The sequence below is a fragment of the Pleurodeles waltl genome, chromosome 6 (genome assembly GCF_031143425.1).
Source record: "Pleurodeles waltl isolate 20211129_DDA chromosome 6, aPleWal1.hap1.20221129, whole genome shotgun sequence".
In the NCBI taxonomy this organism is placed as follows: Eukaryota; Metazoa; Chordata; class Amphibia; order Caudata; family Salamandridae; genus Pleurodeles; species Pleurodeles waltl.
In genome coordinates this window covers 1,254,817,617-1,254,841,410 of record NC_090445.1, presented here as the reverse complement: position 1 = coordinate 1,254,841,410, position 23,794 = coordinate 1,254,817,617, and the positions used below count along the sequence as shown (strand labels likewise).

Genomic DNA, 23,794 nt, shown 5'->3' with positions numbered 1-23,794 from the left:
GGGTGGTTACCTTTGTTATTGAAAAGGAAATGCTGGGGGGTTTTACGTCACTCACTTTCTGTGTGGTAATAAGCCCAAAGAGGGGGCATTTTCTGCACAAGCGTTGTTTATGGGGAACTGTTCATACTGATAATTTACTTCCTACAGAGGCCCCAATCTTGAGCTGTTTAGTAAAAGTGTTGGGAGATACTGGGACTGTAAATAATGACTCGAGAAGGAATCTTCCTACCTGTTTTCACCAATTACGAAACTCATTCCCCAAATTAAGGAATAACCTGATGGACCCAGAATAAGTTGATCAAAATCTGCAGAATGTCCCTTCACTCAAGAGCTATTCCTTCACAGTTTCCACCCGCTCTAAGCAGGTGGTAAAAATGAGATGATGCCTTAGTGGATAGCTCTGCAGGGAGCAGTTTCTTGGTTGGCTGTGGTCCGGGAAGTCAGCGCAGTCATTTCTCCTCTTCATTTTTGGGATGTGGGTTAGGTCAGGGGCCCTGTGTAGAGCGGCTGCTGTCTGAATATTCATCAGCAGCTGGTTTTGCTGGGTGCATTTGCACATCTGACAAAACTGGTTATGGTGTTACTTTCCACGCTTTGGGCCCAATTTACAAAGAACATGCGCAGTTGTGGAGGAGGCTCCGTAGTCATGCACTCATGGTGGAATTTCTGCAACACTCTTGGTGGAATCTCTGCAATGAGGAATTGCAGAGCGGAGGTTGCAACAGGAGTGTGGACCCTCTGCCACGACTGCGGAGACTCTTCGTGAATCAGGCCTGCAGTAATGCAACGTGCAATAACACTGGCCACATGGAATCAGTCCGGGCAGTATCCCTTCTGCTGCAAATTCGTAATCAACCTCATAGAGAAATACAACAGATCAAATTTTCTAAAAGCAGTTATTTTCCAGCTTTCACCAGGCCACCTTTTCAATATTTATGCTACAGCCCATTACAATCTCAAAGGACTTGCTCCTTTTTGGACTTTGTGTGTGGTCTAAAATGAACGTAGAATTAACTTTCCCTTGGGATGCTGAAGCCCAAAATCTTTTGCCAGCAGTAATACTAATGTACATAATATTGCAATTGTGTTTCACGATCCCATTTTACCACCAGAACAGTTTTCACACTGGTTTCGTGTTGTAATGGCTACTGTTTGTATCCGGGGAAACTTTAAAATGAGCTTGACACAACTCCACTTCTGTATCAATTGCCAGGGAACCAACTCTTGAACTGGAGCCCTAGAGAGCTGATAAGCTCAGCTGCTAAAAGCGTCCCACGGCCCTCCTGCACTCCGCATTTTAGGCATCAAACAGAGCAGAACAATGAGCTGCCATGCATTGGAATGGTGCCGATTCCACAGCCTACACTAAGTAAACAGTGCAGACAGCGGGACCAAAACAAAGCAAATATTTGCAAATGGATTTCCAGTTTTATATTAAAACACGCCGCGTGCTGGGAAGGCTCCCTGAAACTGGCTGCCTTTGATTCCAGGAAACCTTTCAGTTTTACGTGTAGTCGTGATTCAGACGGTTAGCGAGCCTTTATCATTGCTAGGAATGATCACTCTACCAAGCAGGCCAAATTCGGCAGCATTCTGTTTTCTGCAAATATCTCCTGGCCACGGGAGCATGTAGTCCAAGCCTTTTTTAGCCTCATCACATGAATGATTACTTATGGTTTAAGGATTACCATCTTTGAAATTCCTATATAGCCAAAAAACAGAACATTTTCAGGGTCTGGTTAAGTACCTTCAACTTTCTGCTGCATATCCACATAATTTATTTGTTTTATATTTTAGGGTTAGACGGTTAGAAACTATAACGATTGTATTATATTGTGGAGAAACAAAGAGACATTTTCGATTTCATAAACGATTTGATTCAATTTTCCTGACTAAGGGGGTCATTCTGACCCTGGCGGCCGGTGACCGCCAGTGTCACCGACCGCGGGAGCACCGCCAACAGGCTGGCGGTGCTCCCGAGAGCATTCTGACCGCGGCGGTTCAGCCGCGGTCAGAAAGGGTAAACCGGCGGTCTCCCGCCAGTTTACCGCTGCCCCAATGAATCCTCCATGGCGGCGGAGCGCGCTCCGCCGCCATGGGGATTCAGACACCCCCTACCGCCATCCTGTTCATGGCGGGAAACCCGCCATGAACAGGATGGCGGTAGGGGGTGCCGCGGGGCCCCCGTAAGAGGGCCCCGCAAAGTATTTCAGTGTCTGCTTTGCAGACACTGAAATACGCGACGGGTGCAACTGCACCCGTCGCACCCCTGCAACTACGCCGGCTCAATTCTGAGCCGGCGTCCTCGTTGCAGGGGCATTTCTGCTGGGCCGGCAGGCGCTCTTTTGGAGAGCGCCCGCCGGCCCAGCGGAAATGTCTGAATGGCCGCCGCGGTCTTTTGACCGCGGTGCGGTCATTCGGCGGCGGAACCTTGGCGGACGGCCTCCGCCGTCCGCCAAGGTCTGAATCAGGCCCTAAATACACTGGCCCAGAATTACATTTTAATCAGGGGCTGTTACACATGGCATCTAGTTCCATCTTCTACGTTTAACTCTGCCAAAATACCTAACCACCTGACTCAAGGAAATGCACCTGAAAGTGGCCAGCCAGTACCCTGCTGTGAGTGAGATGATCACTTTTCCTGGTCAGGCACCAGGGCATTTGGCTTTGACTGAGCAGAAATATATACCTCTAATTGATTAATAAGGAATGGAGGGAATCTTTATTCAAACCCACTATGTATATTTTAAAGCACAAAATTACATCTGAAAGGAATCTGTACTCATTTTTCTTCACTGCCACTAGCCCGGTTCCCTGAAATCAACCCGTTGGGAACCCGTGTAACACTTCAGCCACATTATCCAGAAAGAAAAGACACAGGGGGTTATTCTAACTTTGGAGGAGTGTTAATCCGTCCCAAAAGTGACGGTAAAGTGACGGATATACCACCAGCCGTATTACGAGTTCCATAGGATATAATGGACTCGTAATACGGCTGGTGGTAAATCCGTCACTTTTCCGTCACTTTTGGGACGGATTAACACCTCCTCCAAAGTTAGAATAACCCCCACAGAGCATATTACTGTCCAAACTTTAGCAGGAGATGAAGAGTTCTGTAGCAAAGTTCATAAATGAGAGCATCACAGTTCACTTTTTCTGTCTTCACTTCACATCTTAATACACAGTAAACCTTAATAGTCATGTAATTCTGGTCTAACTGTTAATATTGTTAATAGTGTACTGCTGCCCCTAGTGTAGCATCGTGGTTCTCGTCCATGTCTGACTATCATGGACCAGAACCTCATAGGTAAGGGAGGAAATGTAAGTGGTTACAATAAGGCCAGGTGGGAAGAGATTGATGTTATGCTTGATGTTCTGAGTAGTGCCCTAAAATGTTTGCATTGCTGCTGCGCTCAAGCTTGCATATGTATTACTATTCTTAACTCTACTTGTACGTGCCCTGAATATATATGTGTTGTCAAGGTACATAAACATGGATAAGTATGGTAAACCTCTTCATGCTGGTATACTTATACTCTGTCGATATTTTGGTAGGCGATATTTTTGCTACAGTATTATGATAGGATAATATTAAAGACCCAGCAATAGTCTGTTGGCCTCATCTGTTTTTCACTGGTGGGTTTTTAAATTTTCCATAGATTAAGACGATACTATGTAAATTACCAGCTCAATCTCAGAGGTCAGAAGACCAAATTGCATCAGGCTAGGGGAAGAATGTTATAGCTGGATGGAAAGGCATGTGAAAGAGTCACTTCTGCTTGTTCTGATGAGGTATTTGTTTTAGGTGGAGGTGTTGCTTTATCTGGGTGGGGGCTCGTTTGATAAAATAGGTAAGTCAGATGGGTGGATACACTTCAGGAGTGTGTGCTGTATGTAGTTATGTATAGACATAATGATCAGTCCAGAAAACAGCAAAACATTACAGATTCCTGCTACTGCCCATGGTACAGTTATGCTTATGAGAAGGAACTATATACATTTATCTATAGGTATGCTATATACAATCAGCATGCAGTTACATTTATCACGCTCACATCAACATCTGATATATGTGTGTCAAGGACAACCACTCAAAACATCCAGCATCATTGCAGTTAGTTCTCTGTTCAGGGAGCGTCGCAGATCACGAGAAAGGGATGCAATTAAATACATGAAAAATGAAACAGTAATTAAAAGCGAAAATGTTCACCTGTCCATTCTTACGAGCTCGTGTGCTCCTGTAATAAGTGAAAACAAAACGGAGAGCAGTGTTATTTGTAATTACCATGACACCGTTAAATACCATATAAAAGCATTGAAACAAAAGCCCTCATATAACAACCAAAATCCAATCATCATTCACTGAATCCAGAAAGAAGCTTTCAGCAGACACTGAGCGTAATCTAAAACTGTGTGATCGTACACATGTTATACTATCTCACTATGCTTCAATTCACTGCTGTTCCAAAATTGAGGGCAAACAGAAACAGGCTGCGAATAGTATTATGTACTTTATGAAACCTATCAGTATGAATAAAGAGCCGAAAAGCAATCCAATTTTCTTTGCAATGCTGTACGTGTCTCCTTACTGACTAACCTTCAGTCTTTGTCACGCCATTGCTTTGCATATGGAGCACAACCATCCTGATTCCTCACAGATTATTTTTTCTAGATGTGGAGAAACGTTTAAGTTCCGTCAAGTGTGAACAAGTTACTGCCATTATGAGTTTCCTTCCTGCTTCCTTTCCCAGAGTTCACTTTGACTCTGGTATGTGTGTAACAGTGGCCATGCACTCAACCCTCTTCACAAGATTGACTGTTTGAGTGCTCCCACTGAGCTGTACTTATGGCTATTGCGTAAATGAGTTGTTGATGTACTTCAGCACATTGCACAAGTTTCAGTTTCTTACACAAAAACCGGAATGTGTTCCGGTAGGCAGTGAGTTAAAACATGGGTAAAATAACCTGCATACAGACAAAGTGTAGTGAGCTGAAAAGATGTAGCTGAATATAGCCACATGAAACATGGCTCAATAAAACTACAAAACACTCAGGTGAATTCAAAACAATCAAACCTTGAGCTGAAGTTTGGCCATGTTTATGACCCTGAATCTGAGTTACTGTGAAAAGGTAGTTCTATGCACTGAAGATGTCATGGGACCGGAAACCGATTTTGCTTTAAGACTGAGCAGTGCCCAACTTAATTTTAAGACTTTGGTCGTTTGAAAGATTCTTAATATTCAATGCTGGTGGCGAAAGGTGGAGATTGAAACATACATTTAAAATTGTATATCATCATGCTACTATAGCCAGTATTGGTTGCAACTGTAATCTGTGTTCAGGCAGCTGGAATTATAGAACCATTGTGAAACTCTGCCGTCCTAAGAGCGGCTGCAGTGTTTAGGAAGGAACTGTGGTGAAACCTTCCTTGAATGATAAAGACGAGCAGCCATTTAGAAGAGACCAATACAACCTGACTCATTTACAAAACGAGTCAGGCGGAACGTGTCTACTACACATCATAGCTGCCTCCAGAGTGTGGATAAAAAGCCTGCCCTAGGTGTGCATGTTAAAAAAGGTCTGAACCCCCAGCACAGAGATGAGCATGGCATTTTCTGTAAACTAACGTCTCCCACATTGAAAGTCTGCTTGGCAGCTGATGGACTGTTGACCAGACTGGCTCAAGGGTGATTCAGATGCCCTTCTACAACTCTGCAGGCCAGCTGATACGGAAATGTGCTCGTTTATTGGTAACTGTGTAAAACCAAGTATTATCTTTGCTTTTCTTTTGTTTGATGTGCTGTAAAATCTTAAACTTAATAGTCACAGGCAGTGCTGAATTTGTAAAAACAAATAAGTGAAGTGGCCCAAAGTTTTTCTTATGAGCATGGCACCAGTGCTGCCAAATGTAGCGGTTTGCAGATGTTCAAGGCTTACTAGTTTTGATTCCACCTCATGTCTCTTTTTTACACCATCCTTTTCTCATCTCTGCTTTTTCCCCTTTTTACTATTTTCCTGTCTTCCTCTCCCTAATTCTTTGTCCGTTATTTTGCTTTTGTTTTACCTTTGGTCAAAGTCTTTTGATGAAAATGAAGGTCACCATAAATAAGTGTCAGAGTTCATGAATTGCAACCTCTTGCACAAATTAGTAGGTTATGATGTTTTAAATGCCTACAGCCTAAATAACAACAAATATACATAAAAGCACCTTGTAAACCTGATGCGTGAAGCAAGGACAATGGGATGGCGATTAGCTTTTTTTCCAAATCAGCATACTCTTGCTTTTTTCATAAACCAGATTGAAAATTAACCATATGGCTTGGCCAGTTGTGAAGTGCTATCATCATAGAAAGCGAATTTGCTTCTTCATTCATTAAGCCATTCCGTTAATGCAGTCTTGAACTCTGAGACTAGGTTTACATATCCTATTAATCTACTGCTTCCTTTACAACTGCCTCATATCATTTTTGCCTATGTTCTCCTCTCATGCCTCAGTAAGTCCCTCACTTGTTTTGTCCTCTGTAGGATTCCGTGACACTCCTTTTTGCTTGGGCTCCATCAGATACTTCTGTATTTCGCTTTTCAAATGCCCTCTTTTCAGAAAAGTCTCCAGTATACATATAACACAATAACTGCCACTCATCAACACATTCTGCTACCACAGGCCAGCTCCTTGCAACCACTTTGTTTTAGCCTTGCCAACTCACATGATGCCAGTGTGTCACACAGTATTGACTCTTCACTAAAGGAATAGTAAATGTAACACTTGCGCACAAGGCGACATGCAAAGGACTACCCAGAGTAGATTTCAAGCTTTTATTTGGATAGGTTATGAATGGATACAGGCAATAACAGATTTTCCCAGGCTCCCAAGGGCATGGGAGGTGGGGTAAAAATCCTTTCTCTCTGTTTTTGGAGAGTTTAGGTGAGCCTTCTATGGCAGTAATGGATTTAAAGCTCTGCCTCTTTCTCCTGGGTCCCACCTCCTTTCTCTGCGGCCACATGCCTTGAGCATTTCTCAAAGTTGGCAGCTCTGCTCTTTTTGTTAGTTAATACAACTTTTGCTGAAGTTTTCAGGTTATAAATGCAAAATGTCCACATGAAGCCAATGGCTACTTGTCCACTTTAGAAAAGCTCAGGGCTAGTGTTTGAGCCCCTGACATCATAACTACATTTTTATAATGTTAAATTATAACACTGGTTACTATGATATTATGGCTCCCTTTCCGTCAACTGGCATTTAGGGGGTCATTCTGACCCTGGCGGTCCATGACCGCCATGGCGGAGGGCGGCGGAAGCACCGCCAACAGGCTGTCGGTGCTTCCTGGGCGATTCTACCGCCGCGGTCAGAAAAGGGGAGCCGGCGGTTTCCCACCGGTTTCCCGCTGTCCCAGGGTACCCGCCATGGCGGCGCTGCTTGCAGCACCGCCATGGGGATTCCGACCGCCTTCCCGCCAGCCTGTTTCTGGCGGTGTCCACCGCCAGAACCAGGATGGTGGGAACGGGTGCTGTGGTGCCCCTGGGGGCCCCTGCACTGCCCATGCCAATGGCATGGGCAATGCAGGGGCCCCCTAACAGGGCCCCACAAAGATTTTCACTGTCTGCTTTGCCACTGCACCCGTCGCACCCCTGCAACTCCGCTGGCTCCATTCCGAGCCGGCTTCATTGTTGAAGGGGCTTTCCCGCTGGGCCGGCCGGCTGTCTTCTGGCGGTCGCCCGCCGGCCCCGCGGGAAAGCCAGAATGGCCGCCGCGGTCTTTCGGCGGGAACCGCTTGGCGGGCGGCGACCGCCGCGGTCAGAATGACCGCCTTAGTGTGAAGCAGGCTCCTCCAGTGCAAAACAGCCTGTCAGGGGAGTTCTGTGCTCTCAAGATGGTGAATTATTAGGAGTTACAGTGCTTTTCTAAATCTGACTTTGAAACATCCATAGTCTTATGAAGAAGGCAGCAAGGAGACCATAATAGTAAAATCTAACAGAAAATAAATGCAGAAACCAATGTCTTGACTTGTGTTCCTTAGGGCTTTGTTGACCTTTCCAGCATTCTTCACGTAGACTGCACGCTGCGATGCTACGTTCAGAGGTAACACCTTTGTATGGATTAGTCTGTGCGATTCAGTTGTGAGCTGTACTGTTAAAGCATCATCTCTACATATGCAACACAATATGCATTAAAATGAATAGAATCAAATTAGGATACATACTCCTGTTAGAAACGGCTTGCCGTTGCTTATACACAAGAAGGAGGATTATAGGTAGACAGAGGATCCCCACAATGCATGCAATTGTTGCCAGCGCTGCTGCTGTGATGCCTGAAATGCAAACACAAAATTAGAGACAGGGTACGCAGTGCAGCCACACTGATCATTCCCATGTCCATGAGGCAGGGGAATTTTAACTGCCAATATGAAACCATTATCCCTTAAATATCAAACAGTTCAGCTAACTGCAGGATGCTCACCTGGTTGTACCCTACCGAGCAACAAGGAAAAACAGTGTGACTTAACTGCCCAGGTAATGATCCCCAGGGAGTATCTGTATGTGTACAAATATATATTAGAACCATGTTTCCATAGAAAAAGCTTTTTTTGACTTGCCTATCTTTTTGGCACCATTTAACGAATCTTCGCGAAGTTTTCCCAAAAAGGTGCACCAGTGATTCTTGTTGCGCACAAATGTTTTGGGGTGATCCGTTAAGCGGAGGCTGAGAAACATGGGGGTCAAAAAAGTTGCATTTCCCATGTTAATTCCCATAGGACCTTTAGACACGACTACAGCCCGAACCACTGCACGGAATTAAACCAAATTTGTCAGAAAGCTAGCTTTTGGTACACAGATTACGCTTTCGCTTATTTGTTGTAAATCCGTTCAGTCGTTTTTGAGATAATAAAGGAAATCCAAATTTGTATATCTGTGTTCGCAAAGCCTTTGCGAACAATGACGAGCTTGTGCAGGAAAATGCACTGCTCTGATTGGCTGCCAACACTTCAAACCAGGATGTGTTGGCAGCCAAAGAAAGTGTAAAAAAAAAGGAATGCCTCCGAGCTAGAGTCACCTTGACCCCTTAGCTCTGGTGCTGGGGTGCCAGAAGGAGCCTACCAAGGAAAAAAAATATTTTTTAAAAACATTTGTTACCGCAAAGTTGCAATGACATCGCAAAGTCGCAGGAATTAAGAAAAAAAAACCAAGCACGGGCTCTTGCGCTTGTTTCTTATTAAGCCCTCGGTGGGCCAGGTCCCACGGGCAATGTTTTATTTTAAATGGGGAGGGGGCTCCTGCCCACCCCCACAGAATGGAGGACTACCATCTCCCCAGGGCTATTGTTAAAGTAAATGCAGATGTCCTCACGGCTTCCCCGAAGCCCTGGGGACCACCACCTCACCAGAGCATTTACTAAATTTGGTATTTTAGTGTGGAGGGGATGTGCAATACCCCCACCCCAGGGACCACCACCACCCTGAGGCAAAATGATTTTCTGATGTGGGGAAAGCTCAAAAACTTCCCCACACCCCAGGGACCACCACATCCCCAGGGCTTTAACTAATATGGTGCGCGGGCCGCGTGGCCCCCCGCAGCCCCAGGGACCATCACCTCCCTGGGGCAAATAGTAATAAAATATAAAGGGGGTCCGTTTTGAACCCCCAAGTCCTGGAGACCACACCCTCCCAGGGCTATTTCCACATTGGAAGGACGGCCCCCTTCGAAGACCCACTTATGGCCCTTGGGACCGCCACCCCCCAGGGTCGGCTCTTGCTATGCCCCGGGGACCCATCCCATATATATATATATATATATATATATATATATAGAGAGAGAGAGAGAGAGAGAGAGAGAAAGAAAGAGAAAGAGAGAGAGAGAGAGAGAGATAGCTGTATGTGTACAGATTTGTGGAGAAAGCTCCTTTGTTTAGTACCGACTGGCCCCGGGGAAGAGGTGGTCCCCCGGGTTGTATATGGCCTGGGAGGTGGGCCACGTGGCCCCCCTCCTTTCTTTTAAGTAAGTTATTGGCCCCAGGAAGGTGGTGGTCCCCGGGGCCTGGGGATGCCGCAGGACCCCTTAATTATTTTTTATGTGGCCGAGGAGAGGTGGTGGTCCCCAGGGCATGGAGGGGTTCATGTGCCCCCGCATATTTATAAAATGTAGCCCTAGGGAAGTGGTGGTCCCTGGGGACCTAGGGGGTCTGCAAGGCCCCCCTATTTATTTGAATATCTAGCCCCGGGGAAGTGGTGGTCCCCAGGGCCTGGGGTGGTTTCTGCACCCCCCCTGCATACTTACCACATATAGCCCTGGAGAGATGGTGGGCCAGGGCTTTTTGAAGCCCCAGGACGGAGGCCCTCTACACCCCTCCTCATTTTTTTTTATAAGGTATCATAACCCCGGGATGTGTCCCACCCGGGGGCAAAAGTAAAAGCAAGCACGGGGGACTGTGCTTGTTTTTTTTTTTTGTTGTTTTTTTTAATCGATGATGAAATTTGTGAATATTTCCACATTTTGCTGTGAATGTTTTAAAAAAATGCTTTTCTGCCCAGGCAGAGTCCCAGAGGGACTTCTCGACCAAGGCTACGAAATTAGGGCATTTCCACCTTGCCCCCTTTTCTTTTTTGTTCAACTTTTTTGTTTATACTCAGCTGAAGCCGAGTCCCAAAATGGCTGGCAACACTTCAAGTGTTGGCAGCCAATCAGCTCTCAAGACGAGATCGGGACGATTCACAAAGTGTTTATGCTTCTAGATATACAAATCTGAATTCCCTTTCATATCTCAAAACGTACTGAGCGGATTTACACCAAATAACAAAAAGCGTGATCTCTGGACCAAAAGCTACCATTCTGCCAAATTTGGTGTAATTCTGTCCAACAGTTCAGGCTGCAGTCGTGTTCAATATCTCTATGGGAATTGAAATCGGATTCATACTTTTTTTGACCTCCCCCTCCCTTTTCTCAGCCTTCACCTGACGCTTCACACCAAATCCTTCCGTGTACAAGAAGAACCTTGGGTATACTTTTTTTTTTAATTTCCTAAAGATTCAGCAAATGGTGCCAAAGGTATAGCCAAGACAAAAAACACTTTTTCACTAGATCCTAAATAAAACTTCCTACTGGCGACTGCCAGTAGGTCATATATATATATATATATATATATATATATATATATATATATATATATATATATATATATATATATGTATATATATGTATATATATACATACATATATATATATATATATATATATATATATATATATATATATATATATATATATATATATAAAGAAAGAAAACAAAGAATAAAGAAATTTCAGTAACAATGTTACAATGTAAAGTAAAAAGAAAAAATACCAAAATTCACCATTTGAGTTATCTCTAGTAACTATAACTTGTGCCCTAAGGTAACTATAATTCACGCCACTGCCATGCACAAACTTGTAATCGATGATGCTGTTTCAAATGTTGCAGTGATGTTATCAAGGATGTTATAAAGCATGTCATGAGTATTGGGCTATTAGCTGTGAATGGCGAGGGGAAGAGTTATGGTTACCATGGAAGCTTTCCATGCACAATCTAGTAAAAAAAAGAGCACTTTTTGGAAGGTTTCGTGAAGATTTGTCAAAACAAAAAAAAATGCTGAACTATATAACCACCTAGTGGCGATGGTGAGTGGGGTATATATTTGTAGGGACACAAGTTATAGCTACTTTGAATAACCACAACTATAACTGCTGAATTTCTATGTTTTTTTAATGAGTTAAGGCCCTTATTTATACTTTTTTAGCGCCGCATTTGCGTCATTTTTTGATGCAAAAGCGGCGCAAACTTGCAAAATACAATCGTGTTTTGTACATTTGCGCTGTTTTTGCGTCAAAAAGTGGTACAAATGCGGCGCTAAAAAAGTATAAATAAGGGCCTAAATGTGAACCTAACTATAACATCCCTGTAACCTTTGTTTTTTTAAGTGAATTTCTGTGTATTTTCAATTCTGTTTCCTGACTATAACGTCCATGTAATCTTTGTTTTTTTCAGTGGAAATATATGGGTGTGATACTATATGTTTAATAGGGTTGGAAGTGCACATGGCCTCTCTCCCCAGGCCGATTTCGGCCCCAGGGATCGCCGCCCCTGGGTCACAGCCGATATTTCCAAGGGGAAAAGGTGCCTCGCCATGCACTGCTAATTACCCCACATATTACATCAATCATGACATCTTCTATGACATCATTGATAATATCACTGCAACATTTTCAATAAAACTACTGATGAGAAAACTGTGCATGGTTTGGTGTGTGTTATATTTACATTACGAGTTCTAGTTACTTGAGATAACTCTAGCTATAACTGCTGGATTTCTATGGCTATGTGTCTGTAAATTCTGAACCTAACCATAACGTCCCATAAACATTGTTTTTTTAGTGAATATCTATCTATCTATCTATCTATCTATCTATCTATCTATCTATCTATCTATCTATCTATCTATCTATCTCTTTATCTTCAAATATTTATCATGGCTAACAAATATTGTTCCACATAATAATTCATGGGAGGGATTATGAAGTTTCCTAGATTAGTTTTAAAGAAACAAATTGGAAGGAGAAGAACAGTACACCTGGGGGCATATACTGCTAGTGCTTTGTCGTTGGTCAGCACAATAAATATTTTGACTACTTGTGAGCATAATGCCCTTCCATGGCTCCCCTTAACTTTCCTGCCTTACAAGCAGTTGCTGGGTCCTTCTGGAAATGGGAAGATGAGAGTACAGGATGCCTAGTGTTCACATTTTAAGAGGAGAATGCAAAACTAGTAAATCTATCACTTTTCCTCGTGTTTCCTAAAATAGCTAGGTAAGGGAAGATTCAACTTGAACTGCATTTTTCTCCTTCCCTGGCCGAGACAGTAAATACACTTTGAAGCTCCAAAATGGGTAATATGTGACATCTTTTTGTTAACCAACTATCTTCTCCCTCTGTCTCACGCACACAGGGACAAATTAATGAAACAATCATAATGCAGCACAGCAATCAACTTTGCTGCACTACATTGGGAGAGAGCATACTAAGATATGGTGCTGCTTCTCTCTTCCTGTGCACTGATGCACAAAAAGCTGCCTAGCACCATGCACACTTTTTCACCATAGTGCTAAGATGTGTGCATGATGTCTAGCATAGGTTTTCTACTGGATGAGTGCCCTTTCAGAAAAAAATACTATGCTTAGACAAACTTTAAATCTTTTCACATAATGGATGAGTGCTATAGAGGGTAGCACACGTGTAATTTCTGAAAATTAGTAGAAATGAAAAGAATTCTCCTTAGAAACGTCAGCTTCAAGAAGGTGTTTATTTTAGGCACAAAGCCCTGTCTACTAATTTTAGTAGGTACAGCTTTGTGTCAAAAACCATGAGTGGCAGTGTGAAAAGGCCCATCGGTGGGATGCCATCTTAAAGTAAAGTAGTGCAAAGCACTGTTTGCATTTTTTAGGGCAACTTTCTGGTGCAAAAAAAGTTTAACATTTGGAAGCAAATACTTTATCAAGAATTTCTGCCACTTTGCTTGACTGCGCACTGGTGGAGATGCTGGATACACCTGCTCCATATTTTGGTACAACTGATTAGATCAAGACATAATTTGACACACACAAAGTATGTGTAGAGCTCTTTGCTGAAGTGTTCCTAATATGCTAACAGATCCGTAGCCTAGTAACTTTACATAGGATCATTTTAATTCAATTTGATTCAATTTTTGAATCTCAATTGAGGGTTTAAAGAGGTCGTTCTTCTCAGCATTGTTATGGTCAGAAAAATAATTTTACTATTGGATATCTGCAAGAACTGCTTAGGTGTAATATTAGTTTACATGACGCTTATAAACTAGTCACAGTAGAAAATCCTCTATAGATCATTCTATTAACGTGAGATCATCTGAAACGTCTTTCAGAAATTGTACATACGTTGTTCATTCTTAGTAAACAACTTGTAATTTCTAACAAGGGTTCCTTGCCAATCAGTTCAACTATGAATATTGATGTTCCTTTTGTCTTCTGCTTTCATTTCTTCTTTTTTCTTGTGTTTTGTTTTGTGCTTTATATATAAAGTTTTAGTACACTAGCTTCCTTAGCTTTTTATCTGGATGTAGTGCTATATTTAGAAATATATTTAAATCACACAATGCTATATGACTGAATATTGCTATATTCTTGTACTTAGGTTTGTGTATCCATGTTCATAGCTAAAAGATTAAAGTGTGAAAAAAAACAGTGTCAGTGCGTGTCCCACACATGGGAATCTCAGCACCGCAGAACTCCACAGTTGCAACAAGCTCTAGTTTTCTAGGGGCAAAGAAGTCTCCAGAACACAATATCGTAGCTTTTTACTTTAGTTGCCTGAGAACCTTTGCTTAAGGAAAAGTGAGCGGTTACTCAATATAGAACATCATTCTGCTTACCTTTCATTCTACAGGCTGGCCATATTGTGACAATAAGCTTGAGTGCCTCCTCCAATGACGGGTCCAAATTTAAACTCTGATTTGAATCTTTATCTAATACTCAAACACTAAGGCACTTAGGCCCATATTTATACTTTTTTAGCGCTGCATACAATTGTATTTTGTAAGTTTGTGCTGCTTTTGCGTCACAAAATGACGCAAATGCGGCGCTAAAAAAGTATAAATATGGGCCTTAAAGTGAGAATGCCTGTGCTCACTCGGTTACTTACACAAATAACCACTTCACATTGCAGGCTCAGTTGAGCTTGACCTGTTCCTCCCTACTTCAAAGAACGCCAGGATCTGGAAAATTGTTTTATTTTCAAACACAACTTATACTATCAAGAAAGAAATTCAGGTTGCTCAGTTGAAAACACTGTAGGGTGTATCAGATAATCGTTAATTGTAATAAACTTACTTTCATTATCTTCGCTGGCAAAAGAGTGAAACGTGCAGTTCTGAAGAACTTTTTCAGCTGTAAAAGTGAATTACATAGTAATTACTTTTCATAGATCACTTCACCTCGTTTACTTAACTTCACAACAACAGTCTATGGCATCTGATGATGAAGCATTAGGTTTGAAAGCATGTACATTTGATTACTGAGATGAACATAGAGGGCTTTATTACTTCCCAAGAGTGGAGGAGTGTTAATTCCGCATCCCCCTCAGTTAAGGCTACTGAAAGACCTGTACATTTCTGGAGCTTTGAATTAACAGGGATTGTTTGTTCAGCCTTGCTAATCCAATGACTAATAAAAACTACCAGAGGAATTAAAAATGTCCTCGCTTTCGTAACAGAAAGATTCAATTCTATTAATGACATGGAAGCAAGGATTATGTTTTCAACCTCCTTTGCTTTATTCACAACAGCCATATTCAAAAACCTATATTAAAACTACCAAACCCATGACCCTCTGGGAATGGAACAAACAACAATATACAATCAAACGTGATCTGTTGTCCATAACCAATCAGGTACCAGCAGAGACCCACATAGTCCATTATCCATGTTGTCCCACCCTCTTTCATCGCGCAAGGTCAACCAGAGCACATGTATCATGATTCCTGTTTCCCAGTTTCAGTCCCTAGGAAGAAAGAAAAGAATCAGCAAAGGTTCCATGTCTGAGAACATATCAGCAGAAGCATCATCTGAACATCACAGTTGAAACAGCAGTATTATGAACACAGCTTCATATAGCATCAAATAATATAACAGGAAAATGAGTACCTACCAGTCAAGTGGAAGCTTGGCAGTTAAGTTAAGACTTCCACGGGGTGGGATAATCCTCGACTCCATGTCCTTAAAAGAAATGAAACTTTGCATAACGAAAGCTAGGAAATTTTGTCATTCTATGTCAGGATCAGAGGCCGAAGACCAGTCTGCCTAATTCATAATACCCTCCAAATGGGCCGCTAGGCTGAAAGCTTTCGAAGCCATTGCTCTTCGAATGGAATGCACTTCTAAAACCTTAAGGTCAATGTCAGTTTCCTGCATGATGGTATGGTAGGGGAAGAGACAGCCTTGTGTGGTTTCCACAACCTAATCAGGAGCTGGCACTCACCAGGTAAGCAAAAATCATTGAACATAGCTTGGTATGCCTTGAGGCATTGCACCACACACAGTTGAGGGGAATCTGGAAAGGCAGGATAAGAAATAACCCTGGTATTGGACGTGGCCCTCCTACTTACAGTAAAAGATACCCCAGATGGGGAAAAGTTACGACCCGATATATCCAGGGCTCGTACATCTGAGACCCTTCTGCATGATACCAGGCACAAAAGCATCGCCACTCGAGCCAAAAAGTTCCTTTCTGGACAAAAACCTGGCTGTCAAGAAAGGTTCAGCACCTGGTTTACATCCCAAAGAGCCGAACAACGTGGCTCCGGGGGAAGTGAGAGACAAACCCCTCGAAGGAGGCTGCGGATAAAAGGATGTTCCCTAATTGGTAAACTGCCCATCGGGACGTGCCCTGCTGAAATGGTGGAACAGAAGGTATTGATGGAGCGATACACTAGTCCTTCTGTTGCCAGACTAGCTAAGAAAGTATGCACCTGAACAGCATATACGACCACAGGATCCACACCCCATCGCATACACCAGCATGCCAATCGTGTCCATGCCAATCTGTAATGTGTGACTGCACTGTCGGCTCAATCCTTGGATAAGAGGTCTTCAACTTGTCTCGAAAGGCCTGGGGCCAACAATTGGCCCCTGTAATCCGCTATACCATCAGGGTCAAGGAGCCCTTCAGCACCAGTCAGTGTCTAATCTGATCTAGGTTGAGAAGAAGGTTCTAAAACAGGGGGAGATAGTTTGGAAAAGTCCAGGAAAGTTCTAGAAGAAGTGAAAACCAGTCTTGAGACCTCCATAGGGGTGTGATCAACACCACTTCTGCACATTGCCTCCTGATTTGAGCCAAGGACCGGGCGATCTTTGCAAACAGAGGAAATGCATAACCCTTCTCCTGATGCCAATCCTGAGGGAAGGTGTACGTTGCTCTCACCAGTGGATTCGGTCTCCACCTGAAGATGCAGGGTAGTTGGTTGATCCAACTGGGATGCAAACAGGTCTACAAAGAATAGACCCCATTGTTCCTGTAGCTTGGCAAAGACTTCCAGATGAAGCTTCCACAGGCTGGAATCCCAAAGATGACAGGAGTGCCAATCCGCTACATGATTCGATTTCCCAGGGAAATTTTCTGCCTTGACCCGAATTTGATGGTCCAGGCAATATTGCCAAAAGTTGGTTGCAAGATCAGAGAGAACTTTGGAGCACATGCCTCCCAAATGTTTACCATACCGGACGGCTGACACATTGCCCATCTTGAGGAGTTGCACAACTGGATCTTGTCCTTTGTCCAGCAGCGTAGCCCGAAGATGCAAGCCAGAAGGTCCAAGCAATTGATGTGTAGTTTCTGTTCTTGAGCAGACAAGGAGCCACGGGGGAAACATCTCCACATCTTGTGCCTCAACCTGACCTGCTGGTGTCTGATTCAATAATGAGGTCTTGGGCTGACCTGAAAATCACTCTTCCATTCCATGCTTCCATGTAGGACAGCCACCAGCCAAATTCTTCATTTGCCTCATGTGAGAGGGACACCAGTTGGGAATACATAAGCCCTTTCTTTAGATGAGAAGTCTTCAACCTCTGTAAGACCCGGAAAGATAGCCTGGATAGATTATGATAGGCACCATCAGGTGAGCAATCTGTCTCAGCAAGGTGCGAATTTGGCCAGGGTGTTCCCCAACTCGTGTTGGACCTTTGTCACCTCCCAGGATGGAAGACTGAAAGAAGCCATGGTAGAGCCTATGATGAAGCCCAGAAACTTTGCTCTCTGGTAGGGGACCAGGAGTGACTTTTTTATCCTAAAACCTAGCCCCTCCAGGAGATTGATGGCCTTCTGCAGCTGGTGCGAGAGACGACACAGCCATTGATCTATTATCAGTTGGTCGTCCAGATAGATAAGGTGCATCCCTTGCACATGCAAGTGTTCCAGGACCAGTTTGAGAACTTTTGTGATGCACTAGGGGGCGGAGTAGAGCCAAAGGGCAGAGTTGAAAATTTAAACGATTGCTGGTGTCAAATAAACTGGAGGAACCTTCTATGCAGGAGAAAAATTGGAATCTATAGGTATGCGTCTTTGAAGTCCAAACAGACCATCCAGTCTGAGGGACACAGCACATCCCTGAGGAGATGGGTTCCCTCAGTCTTGAAGTGTCCATAGACCAGCCACTCGTTGAACTCCCACAAGTTGATCACTGGGCGTTGCCCTCTATCGCTTTTGCTCACCAGGAACATGTTGCTGATAAACCCACAGGGATGTGGTGCTGGCAGGTGAATTGTTCCTTTTTCCAAGAGGGAAGAAACTTATTGGTCTATGAGGACCACCTCTTGAGAGGAGAACTGAAGGGGATGGGGCCAGGAGTCCTGTTGAGGGTTGCCATAAAATTCTATTTGGAAACCTTGGACAGTTTGTAAGACCCATGCGTCTGTCGTAATCGATCTCCAGGCTTGGAGAAAAAGCCACAGTCTGCCTTCCAATTTTATAAGAGAGAAAGGATGAACACTCACTGGAATTGAAGGAAGTGGAGTTCCCTTTGAAGCCTCAACCTTGGAAATGTTTCCCTTTGGCTGGGTAGAAGCTGGTGAATCTGGTCTGGTCTTGGAGCTTTGCCTTCTGGGAGGGTATTGGGAAAGAACACAGCTAGCCAAACGGCCCTTGCCACAACAGTCCCCTTGGAAAACCAGAGGGTTTAAAACTCTATGGAGGACTCAGCCTTGTCTAGAAAGGTGAAGGTGTTCACAAACCTGCCCAGTTCTTTGATAGAAGGTTCCCCAAAGAGAGCCCCTTGGGCAATTGACCCCACCTCAGAGGTCACCAGGTCCGCAAGCTTTGGGTCTACCTTAATCAACAGGGAGTGAGGAGACACTCTGTCAACAGCGTGCAATTGGTGTTACTTAGGAAGATGATACTGTGCTGTGCCCACACAGAGAAGGCCTCAGGAGAAATAAGGTCACCCTTGGCCTTGGTATCTTTAACCATTAGTAGGATCTTGGTGAGGGGGCCGATAGTATCCAAAAGCTTGTCCTGGCAAGCTCTCTGTGAACTGTCTATGCCCTATTTTGGTTTTTTTATGAACTTTGCCAGGAAGGAGGCCATCGTAGGTTCAGGGGTGAGGGCAACCTTACCCTCCAATGCAGGATGGGCACATTTGGCCCAAAGGCAGCTGCGGGCTTCTTTTTCCAGGGGCTTCTGAAGGTGACCTGCCACACCTTCTCTGCTGGAACCCACTCAGAAGACCTGGTTTGGAGGATGACATCCGAGTCCAGTATGTCAGACTCCTGGTCAGGGACGGCAGGGTTTGTGGGGTAAATGGGGAAGGGCGCCATGGCCTGGAGGGCCCTGCCTCATCGTCCAAGCTCAGGAGGGGGGGTCTAGGCTAGAAAAGCCTGATTAAGGCGAGCAAAAGCATTGTGGTCAAAACCATCTTCATAAGGGCAATTGGCAAGCACAGGGTTTGTCTCTAGTGCAGGAAGTGAGGCACCTGAGTCCCAGAGGGTCTAGCAGGCACCCTGTCAGGATTAGGGATGTGGATGCAGGCATGCACAATTTGAATTGCCGAGTGCTGTTCTAGTGGATCCATGGTCTCAACATTTACCCAGTAAATTGAGCCATCCACCGCCTCATAGAATTCATCATCCCAGGGTAAGATCTCTTAAGGATCCCCTTGTGGTTGCTGGTTCCTAGAGGCCTCCATGTACCCAGGTACAGTTAAATGCAGGAGAGAGGCGCTGCACAAGAGTGACAAAGTGAGCATCAAAAATTTACAGGCTGAGCACTGTAGGTGTGGGCAGGCAAAGCACTGCTTTATCTGACAGCTGAGCGCTGTAAGCGTGGGCAGGCAAGCACTGCTTTATGTGACCCAGAGGAGTTCTGACAGACAAGTGCTGCAATATGGGGCTGGGGGTCCAGCCAAGGGTTTTTGTGGTGAGCCAAGCCACACTGTGTGGGCCTAAGCCCAGGGACATTCACCCCCCAGGGGCAGAGAATTCATGGGGGAAATCGCGGCCTGTGAGCATGTCCCAATAACAGAAGTAATCACAAGGCAGCCGCCATCAATACTGACCTAGTGGGGTGTTACGCACACACACACTACTGACCCTGTTTTAGCAGGATGTCAAGCAGATAGGATAGGTAAGAATACAGACCCCAAACTCTGTGAGCGGCACTTATCAAGCCAAAGGCTCCAGGTGGTTCAAAAAGAAGTCAAAGGTTGTGTGTCGTGGCTGCTCACGACCCGTGTCCATGTGCCACCTAGCGGGCAGATGACTGCACCGCAGTGAGGAGCTGCACAAGAATAATCGTAGGCAAAAGGAGCATGACATTTTCCTGAGGCTTGTTTCAGCACATGAAAACTTGCGCCAAGCAATGGCAATTACACAATATGAAATTAACGCACACTTAGCAAAAGGAAAGAAGAGAAATGTGACTTAACTTTGACTGCAAGCAGTGAAGAAAGAGGCTGAGACAACATGGATAATGCACTATATGGGTCTCTGCTGGTACCTGATCGGTTATGGACTGAGGATCATGTTTGATTGGATATTGTTGTGTTAGAAGGAAAGCTGTTAATAAAATAAGACAGATAAATTTGAGAAAGTAATATAGGTTTAATCGATTTTCAGCTGGGAACGACAGGCAGTCTCAACATAGAGGCCATGAGTGAAGTTCAAAGTTCTAATTCACAGGCAGTGGTATTTATACTGTAAATCCACAAAAAACTACGGTTACAAGTTCAGCATTGATGTAAGCAAGAACAAGTAGTACAGATAAGATAATAGGGGAGAGGTACCTCTTGAAAAGAGCACATGCACGATTATTGGTCGCCTTATGGATGGGTAAGTAACATTGACGTCATTCAACATCTCTATCTTTCTGCACGACAAGTGATTATATGTTACATGATGCTCACTGTAGCCGTGCCTTGTGCAAATGCTTATCTGACCCTTACACAGTTCCCCTCACGAAGATAGGAATGACTTGTGGTTTTTAGGGCCCTTGCACTAAGGCAGGATACACCCTTTTGTTCCTCCCTGTTTGTGCTAAGTGAAGATTTTGAAAGTGACAGTTGGTGCAGCTCCAAAGAAAAACTCTCATTCTAATGTAGCTCGCGCCTCTTGTGTGTTTCAGCACAGCTAACTTAACAATGCAGCACGTGTATAAGTTTCCTAAGTAGTAAGTGTTTGTTTGTCCTAAATATGACCTGCCTTTTCTACTGAACCCACAGTCTGTCTTTTTTAACATGTCATGTATTAAGACTTTCACTACTTACATTGGTTTACAACTATCTCTAGCCTAAAATGTTTGTATTGGGGTTTGGGAACTTATGTTTCTATGTATGTGATGTAAATGATGTGTTCCTATTCTTCCTACATCAGTTGTTTGTTCCATTCCCAGAGGTTCATGGGTTCGGTATGTTTGATATACGTTTTCGAATCTGGCTGCAATAATTAGAGCGAGGAAGTTGAAAGCATAATCCTCCCCTCCGATCCTGACATAGAATCCGTAATTCCAGTATTGCTTCTCCTTATATTCCCTCACTCTTACCCTCCATTTCACTTGGAGATTTGGCTGGTGTCTATAGCCGAAATCTCCATGTGAAACATGAGAAACCTGCAGTAACGTCATGGATTTTGTAATTTCTAATGAACGAAGTCACAGTCTTACCAGCCCCAAAAGGAAGTATTAGTCTCTCGTAATGAGAGTGGGGCATACTCTGAAAACCGTACACTTGTGTTAATAATATATAGTCAGTTTGCATTAAAGTAAACTGTTTCCGCGTCCCCTTTTTCTTTTCTTTTACAAATTCCAAGGAGTGTAAACAGACGCTTACAGCAAGCTTTGGTTCAAAGACGTCATAACCAGTTTGGCAGAATTTTCCCAACATGTTGCTTTTTAACTATATCAGATGATGCATGCAAAGTAATTTATTCATGATTCTGGTTTAAAAAATATACCTTTGACAAGGACAGTTCTGACTGAGGAAGAGCTCAGAAATTAGTCAAGAACTTTGAAGCAATATCCATCAGAAGCAGCAACTGAATTGCTGTGTCCAGTAGATATATTTTGCATGTAAAGAAAACAATGTAGAAACATTAAAATGAACTGAAAGATTGAGCTGTCACTGGTGTAATATAAAAAATATTGCCACATAAAAAGTATTCTCATATTAAATATCTGCTGGGAAAATCATGGTTAACATACTGAGAAAGGAAGGTGAATATTTATAGGAATATTGTGCACCTCCCATGGGACAAACTGTACAATGAATGAAGACATCCTTTAGGAATAATGGTCACTTGGATTACTGAAATGTAATTCAAGGACAAATAACGCCAACTGGAATTTTGAGAAAACATAATACTGTTAAAAACAACACTGCTCCGGGAGAAATTGCATTTATTAAAAATCATAGGTCCAAAATATACTGTGCTAAGGACGATCACTCACTGCCTACATCAAACATCCGGGTCACCGGAATAATGTCACCACCAAGAAGTCAGCGCAAATAAAATGCTTCATTAAGTAAGGGCCACACCCTCGTTTTGCACTGTTTATCAGTTTTTGCATATAAAACTAAACATTCAAAACCTATTAGAATACCCCCGGCATAGAAAAATACAACAAAGAACCATAGATTGATTTTCACAGGGCCTTTGAGTAATTTTTTGGACGGGAACGCCCACCGTGCATCTCATTGACCCAAGGTAGGTTCACGCAGCCGAAAAAGGACTTTAACTCCAATATTTTGGCGCTAGACTTGCCTAGCACCAAAATATAAATATGGAGTTACGTTTGCGCTGAATTAGCGTAAAAACAATTACGCTAATTCAGCGCAAAGCAAGTATAAATCTGGGCCTTAGGTTGCCACCTGAGAGAAATATTGGCATTAAGACATATTGTACCAAAGATGTTGTTCCAAGGAGGAATACCACGCAGCAGGTATGTTGAGGCCAAGCATTCGTTGGTAGCATAGGGACTGATTAAAGATTTGCCTGTGAGTAAGCGTGCCTTTTTTCCAGAACTCAGTGACTCAGGGCCTGATTTAGATATTGGAGGATGGGTTACTCCTTCACAGCGGTGACGGATAGCTTGTCCGCTGAAATCTAAACCCCATTATTTTCTATGGGATTTCGATGGATGGGCTATCCGTTACAATTGTACGGAGTAATCCATCCTACAATATCTAAATCAGGCCCTTACTCCTGAACTTCCACTGAATAATTCTAAGCTACTTATGGAAGAAAGTGTTGTGAATCATACCCATCATGACTCAGAAGCAGAAGCTTTATGAGAAATACTGCTCCTGAAATATTGTGCCTGTACGAAATAGGAATATTATGCAGAGCAGCATACAGCTCCTAATTAATACTGAGCCAAGGAACAAAATTTTACTTTAGGAATACCATACCTAAGAAGAACAATATAGTAGATATATAACAATATATATAGTTCTATATATTCCTACCAGGACCTCTTGAGCTGGAAGGTCTTGAGAAATCATAAGCACAGAAAATCAATTCTTCTTGTTGATAAGTAATACAAGTAAGATATTATGGGCCTGATTACAACTTTTTCAGAAGGGGTTACTCCATCCCAAATGTGACGGATATCCTGCCCGCCGTATAACAAGTTCCATAGGATATAATGAACTTATAATTCGGCAGGCAGGATATACGTCACATTTAGGATGGAGTAATCCCCTCCGCCGAAGTCATAATAAGTCCCTATGTGTTTTATTAGGCTACGAAGCAATAATA

The 23,794-nt window shown here is 43.4% G+C and overlaps 2 protein-coding genes across 2 annotated transcripts in view; one reads left to right on the top strand and one right to left on the bottom strand.

Moving 5' to 3' along the window:
- LOC138300789 (cadherin-23-like) overlaps positions 1–23,794 on the top strand; it is an 834,147-nt gene that overhangs the window by 191,232 nt on the left and 619,121 nt on the right. The gene's annotated exons all lie outside the window — the stretch shown is intronic.
- The window catches only part of VSIR (V-set immunoregulatory receptor), a 146,594-nt gene that overhangs the window by 8,655 nt on the left and 114,145 nt on the right, over positions 1–23,794 (bottom strand). Inside the window, exons 3-5 of the mRNA XM_069240563.1 lie at positions 14,889–14,945; positions 8,202–8,309; positions 4,211–4,238 (exon numbers count right to left, since the gene is read on the bottom strand). Coding sequence (XP_069096664.1) covers positions 4,211–4,238; positions 8,202–8,309; positions 14,889–14,945 — 193 coding nt within the window. The remainder of the gene's footprint in view (positions 1–4,210; positions 4,239–8,201; positions 8,310–14,888; positions 14,946–23,794) is intronic.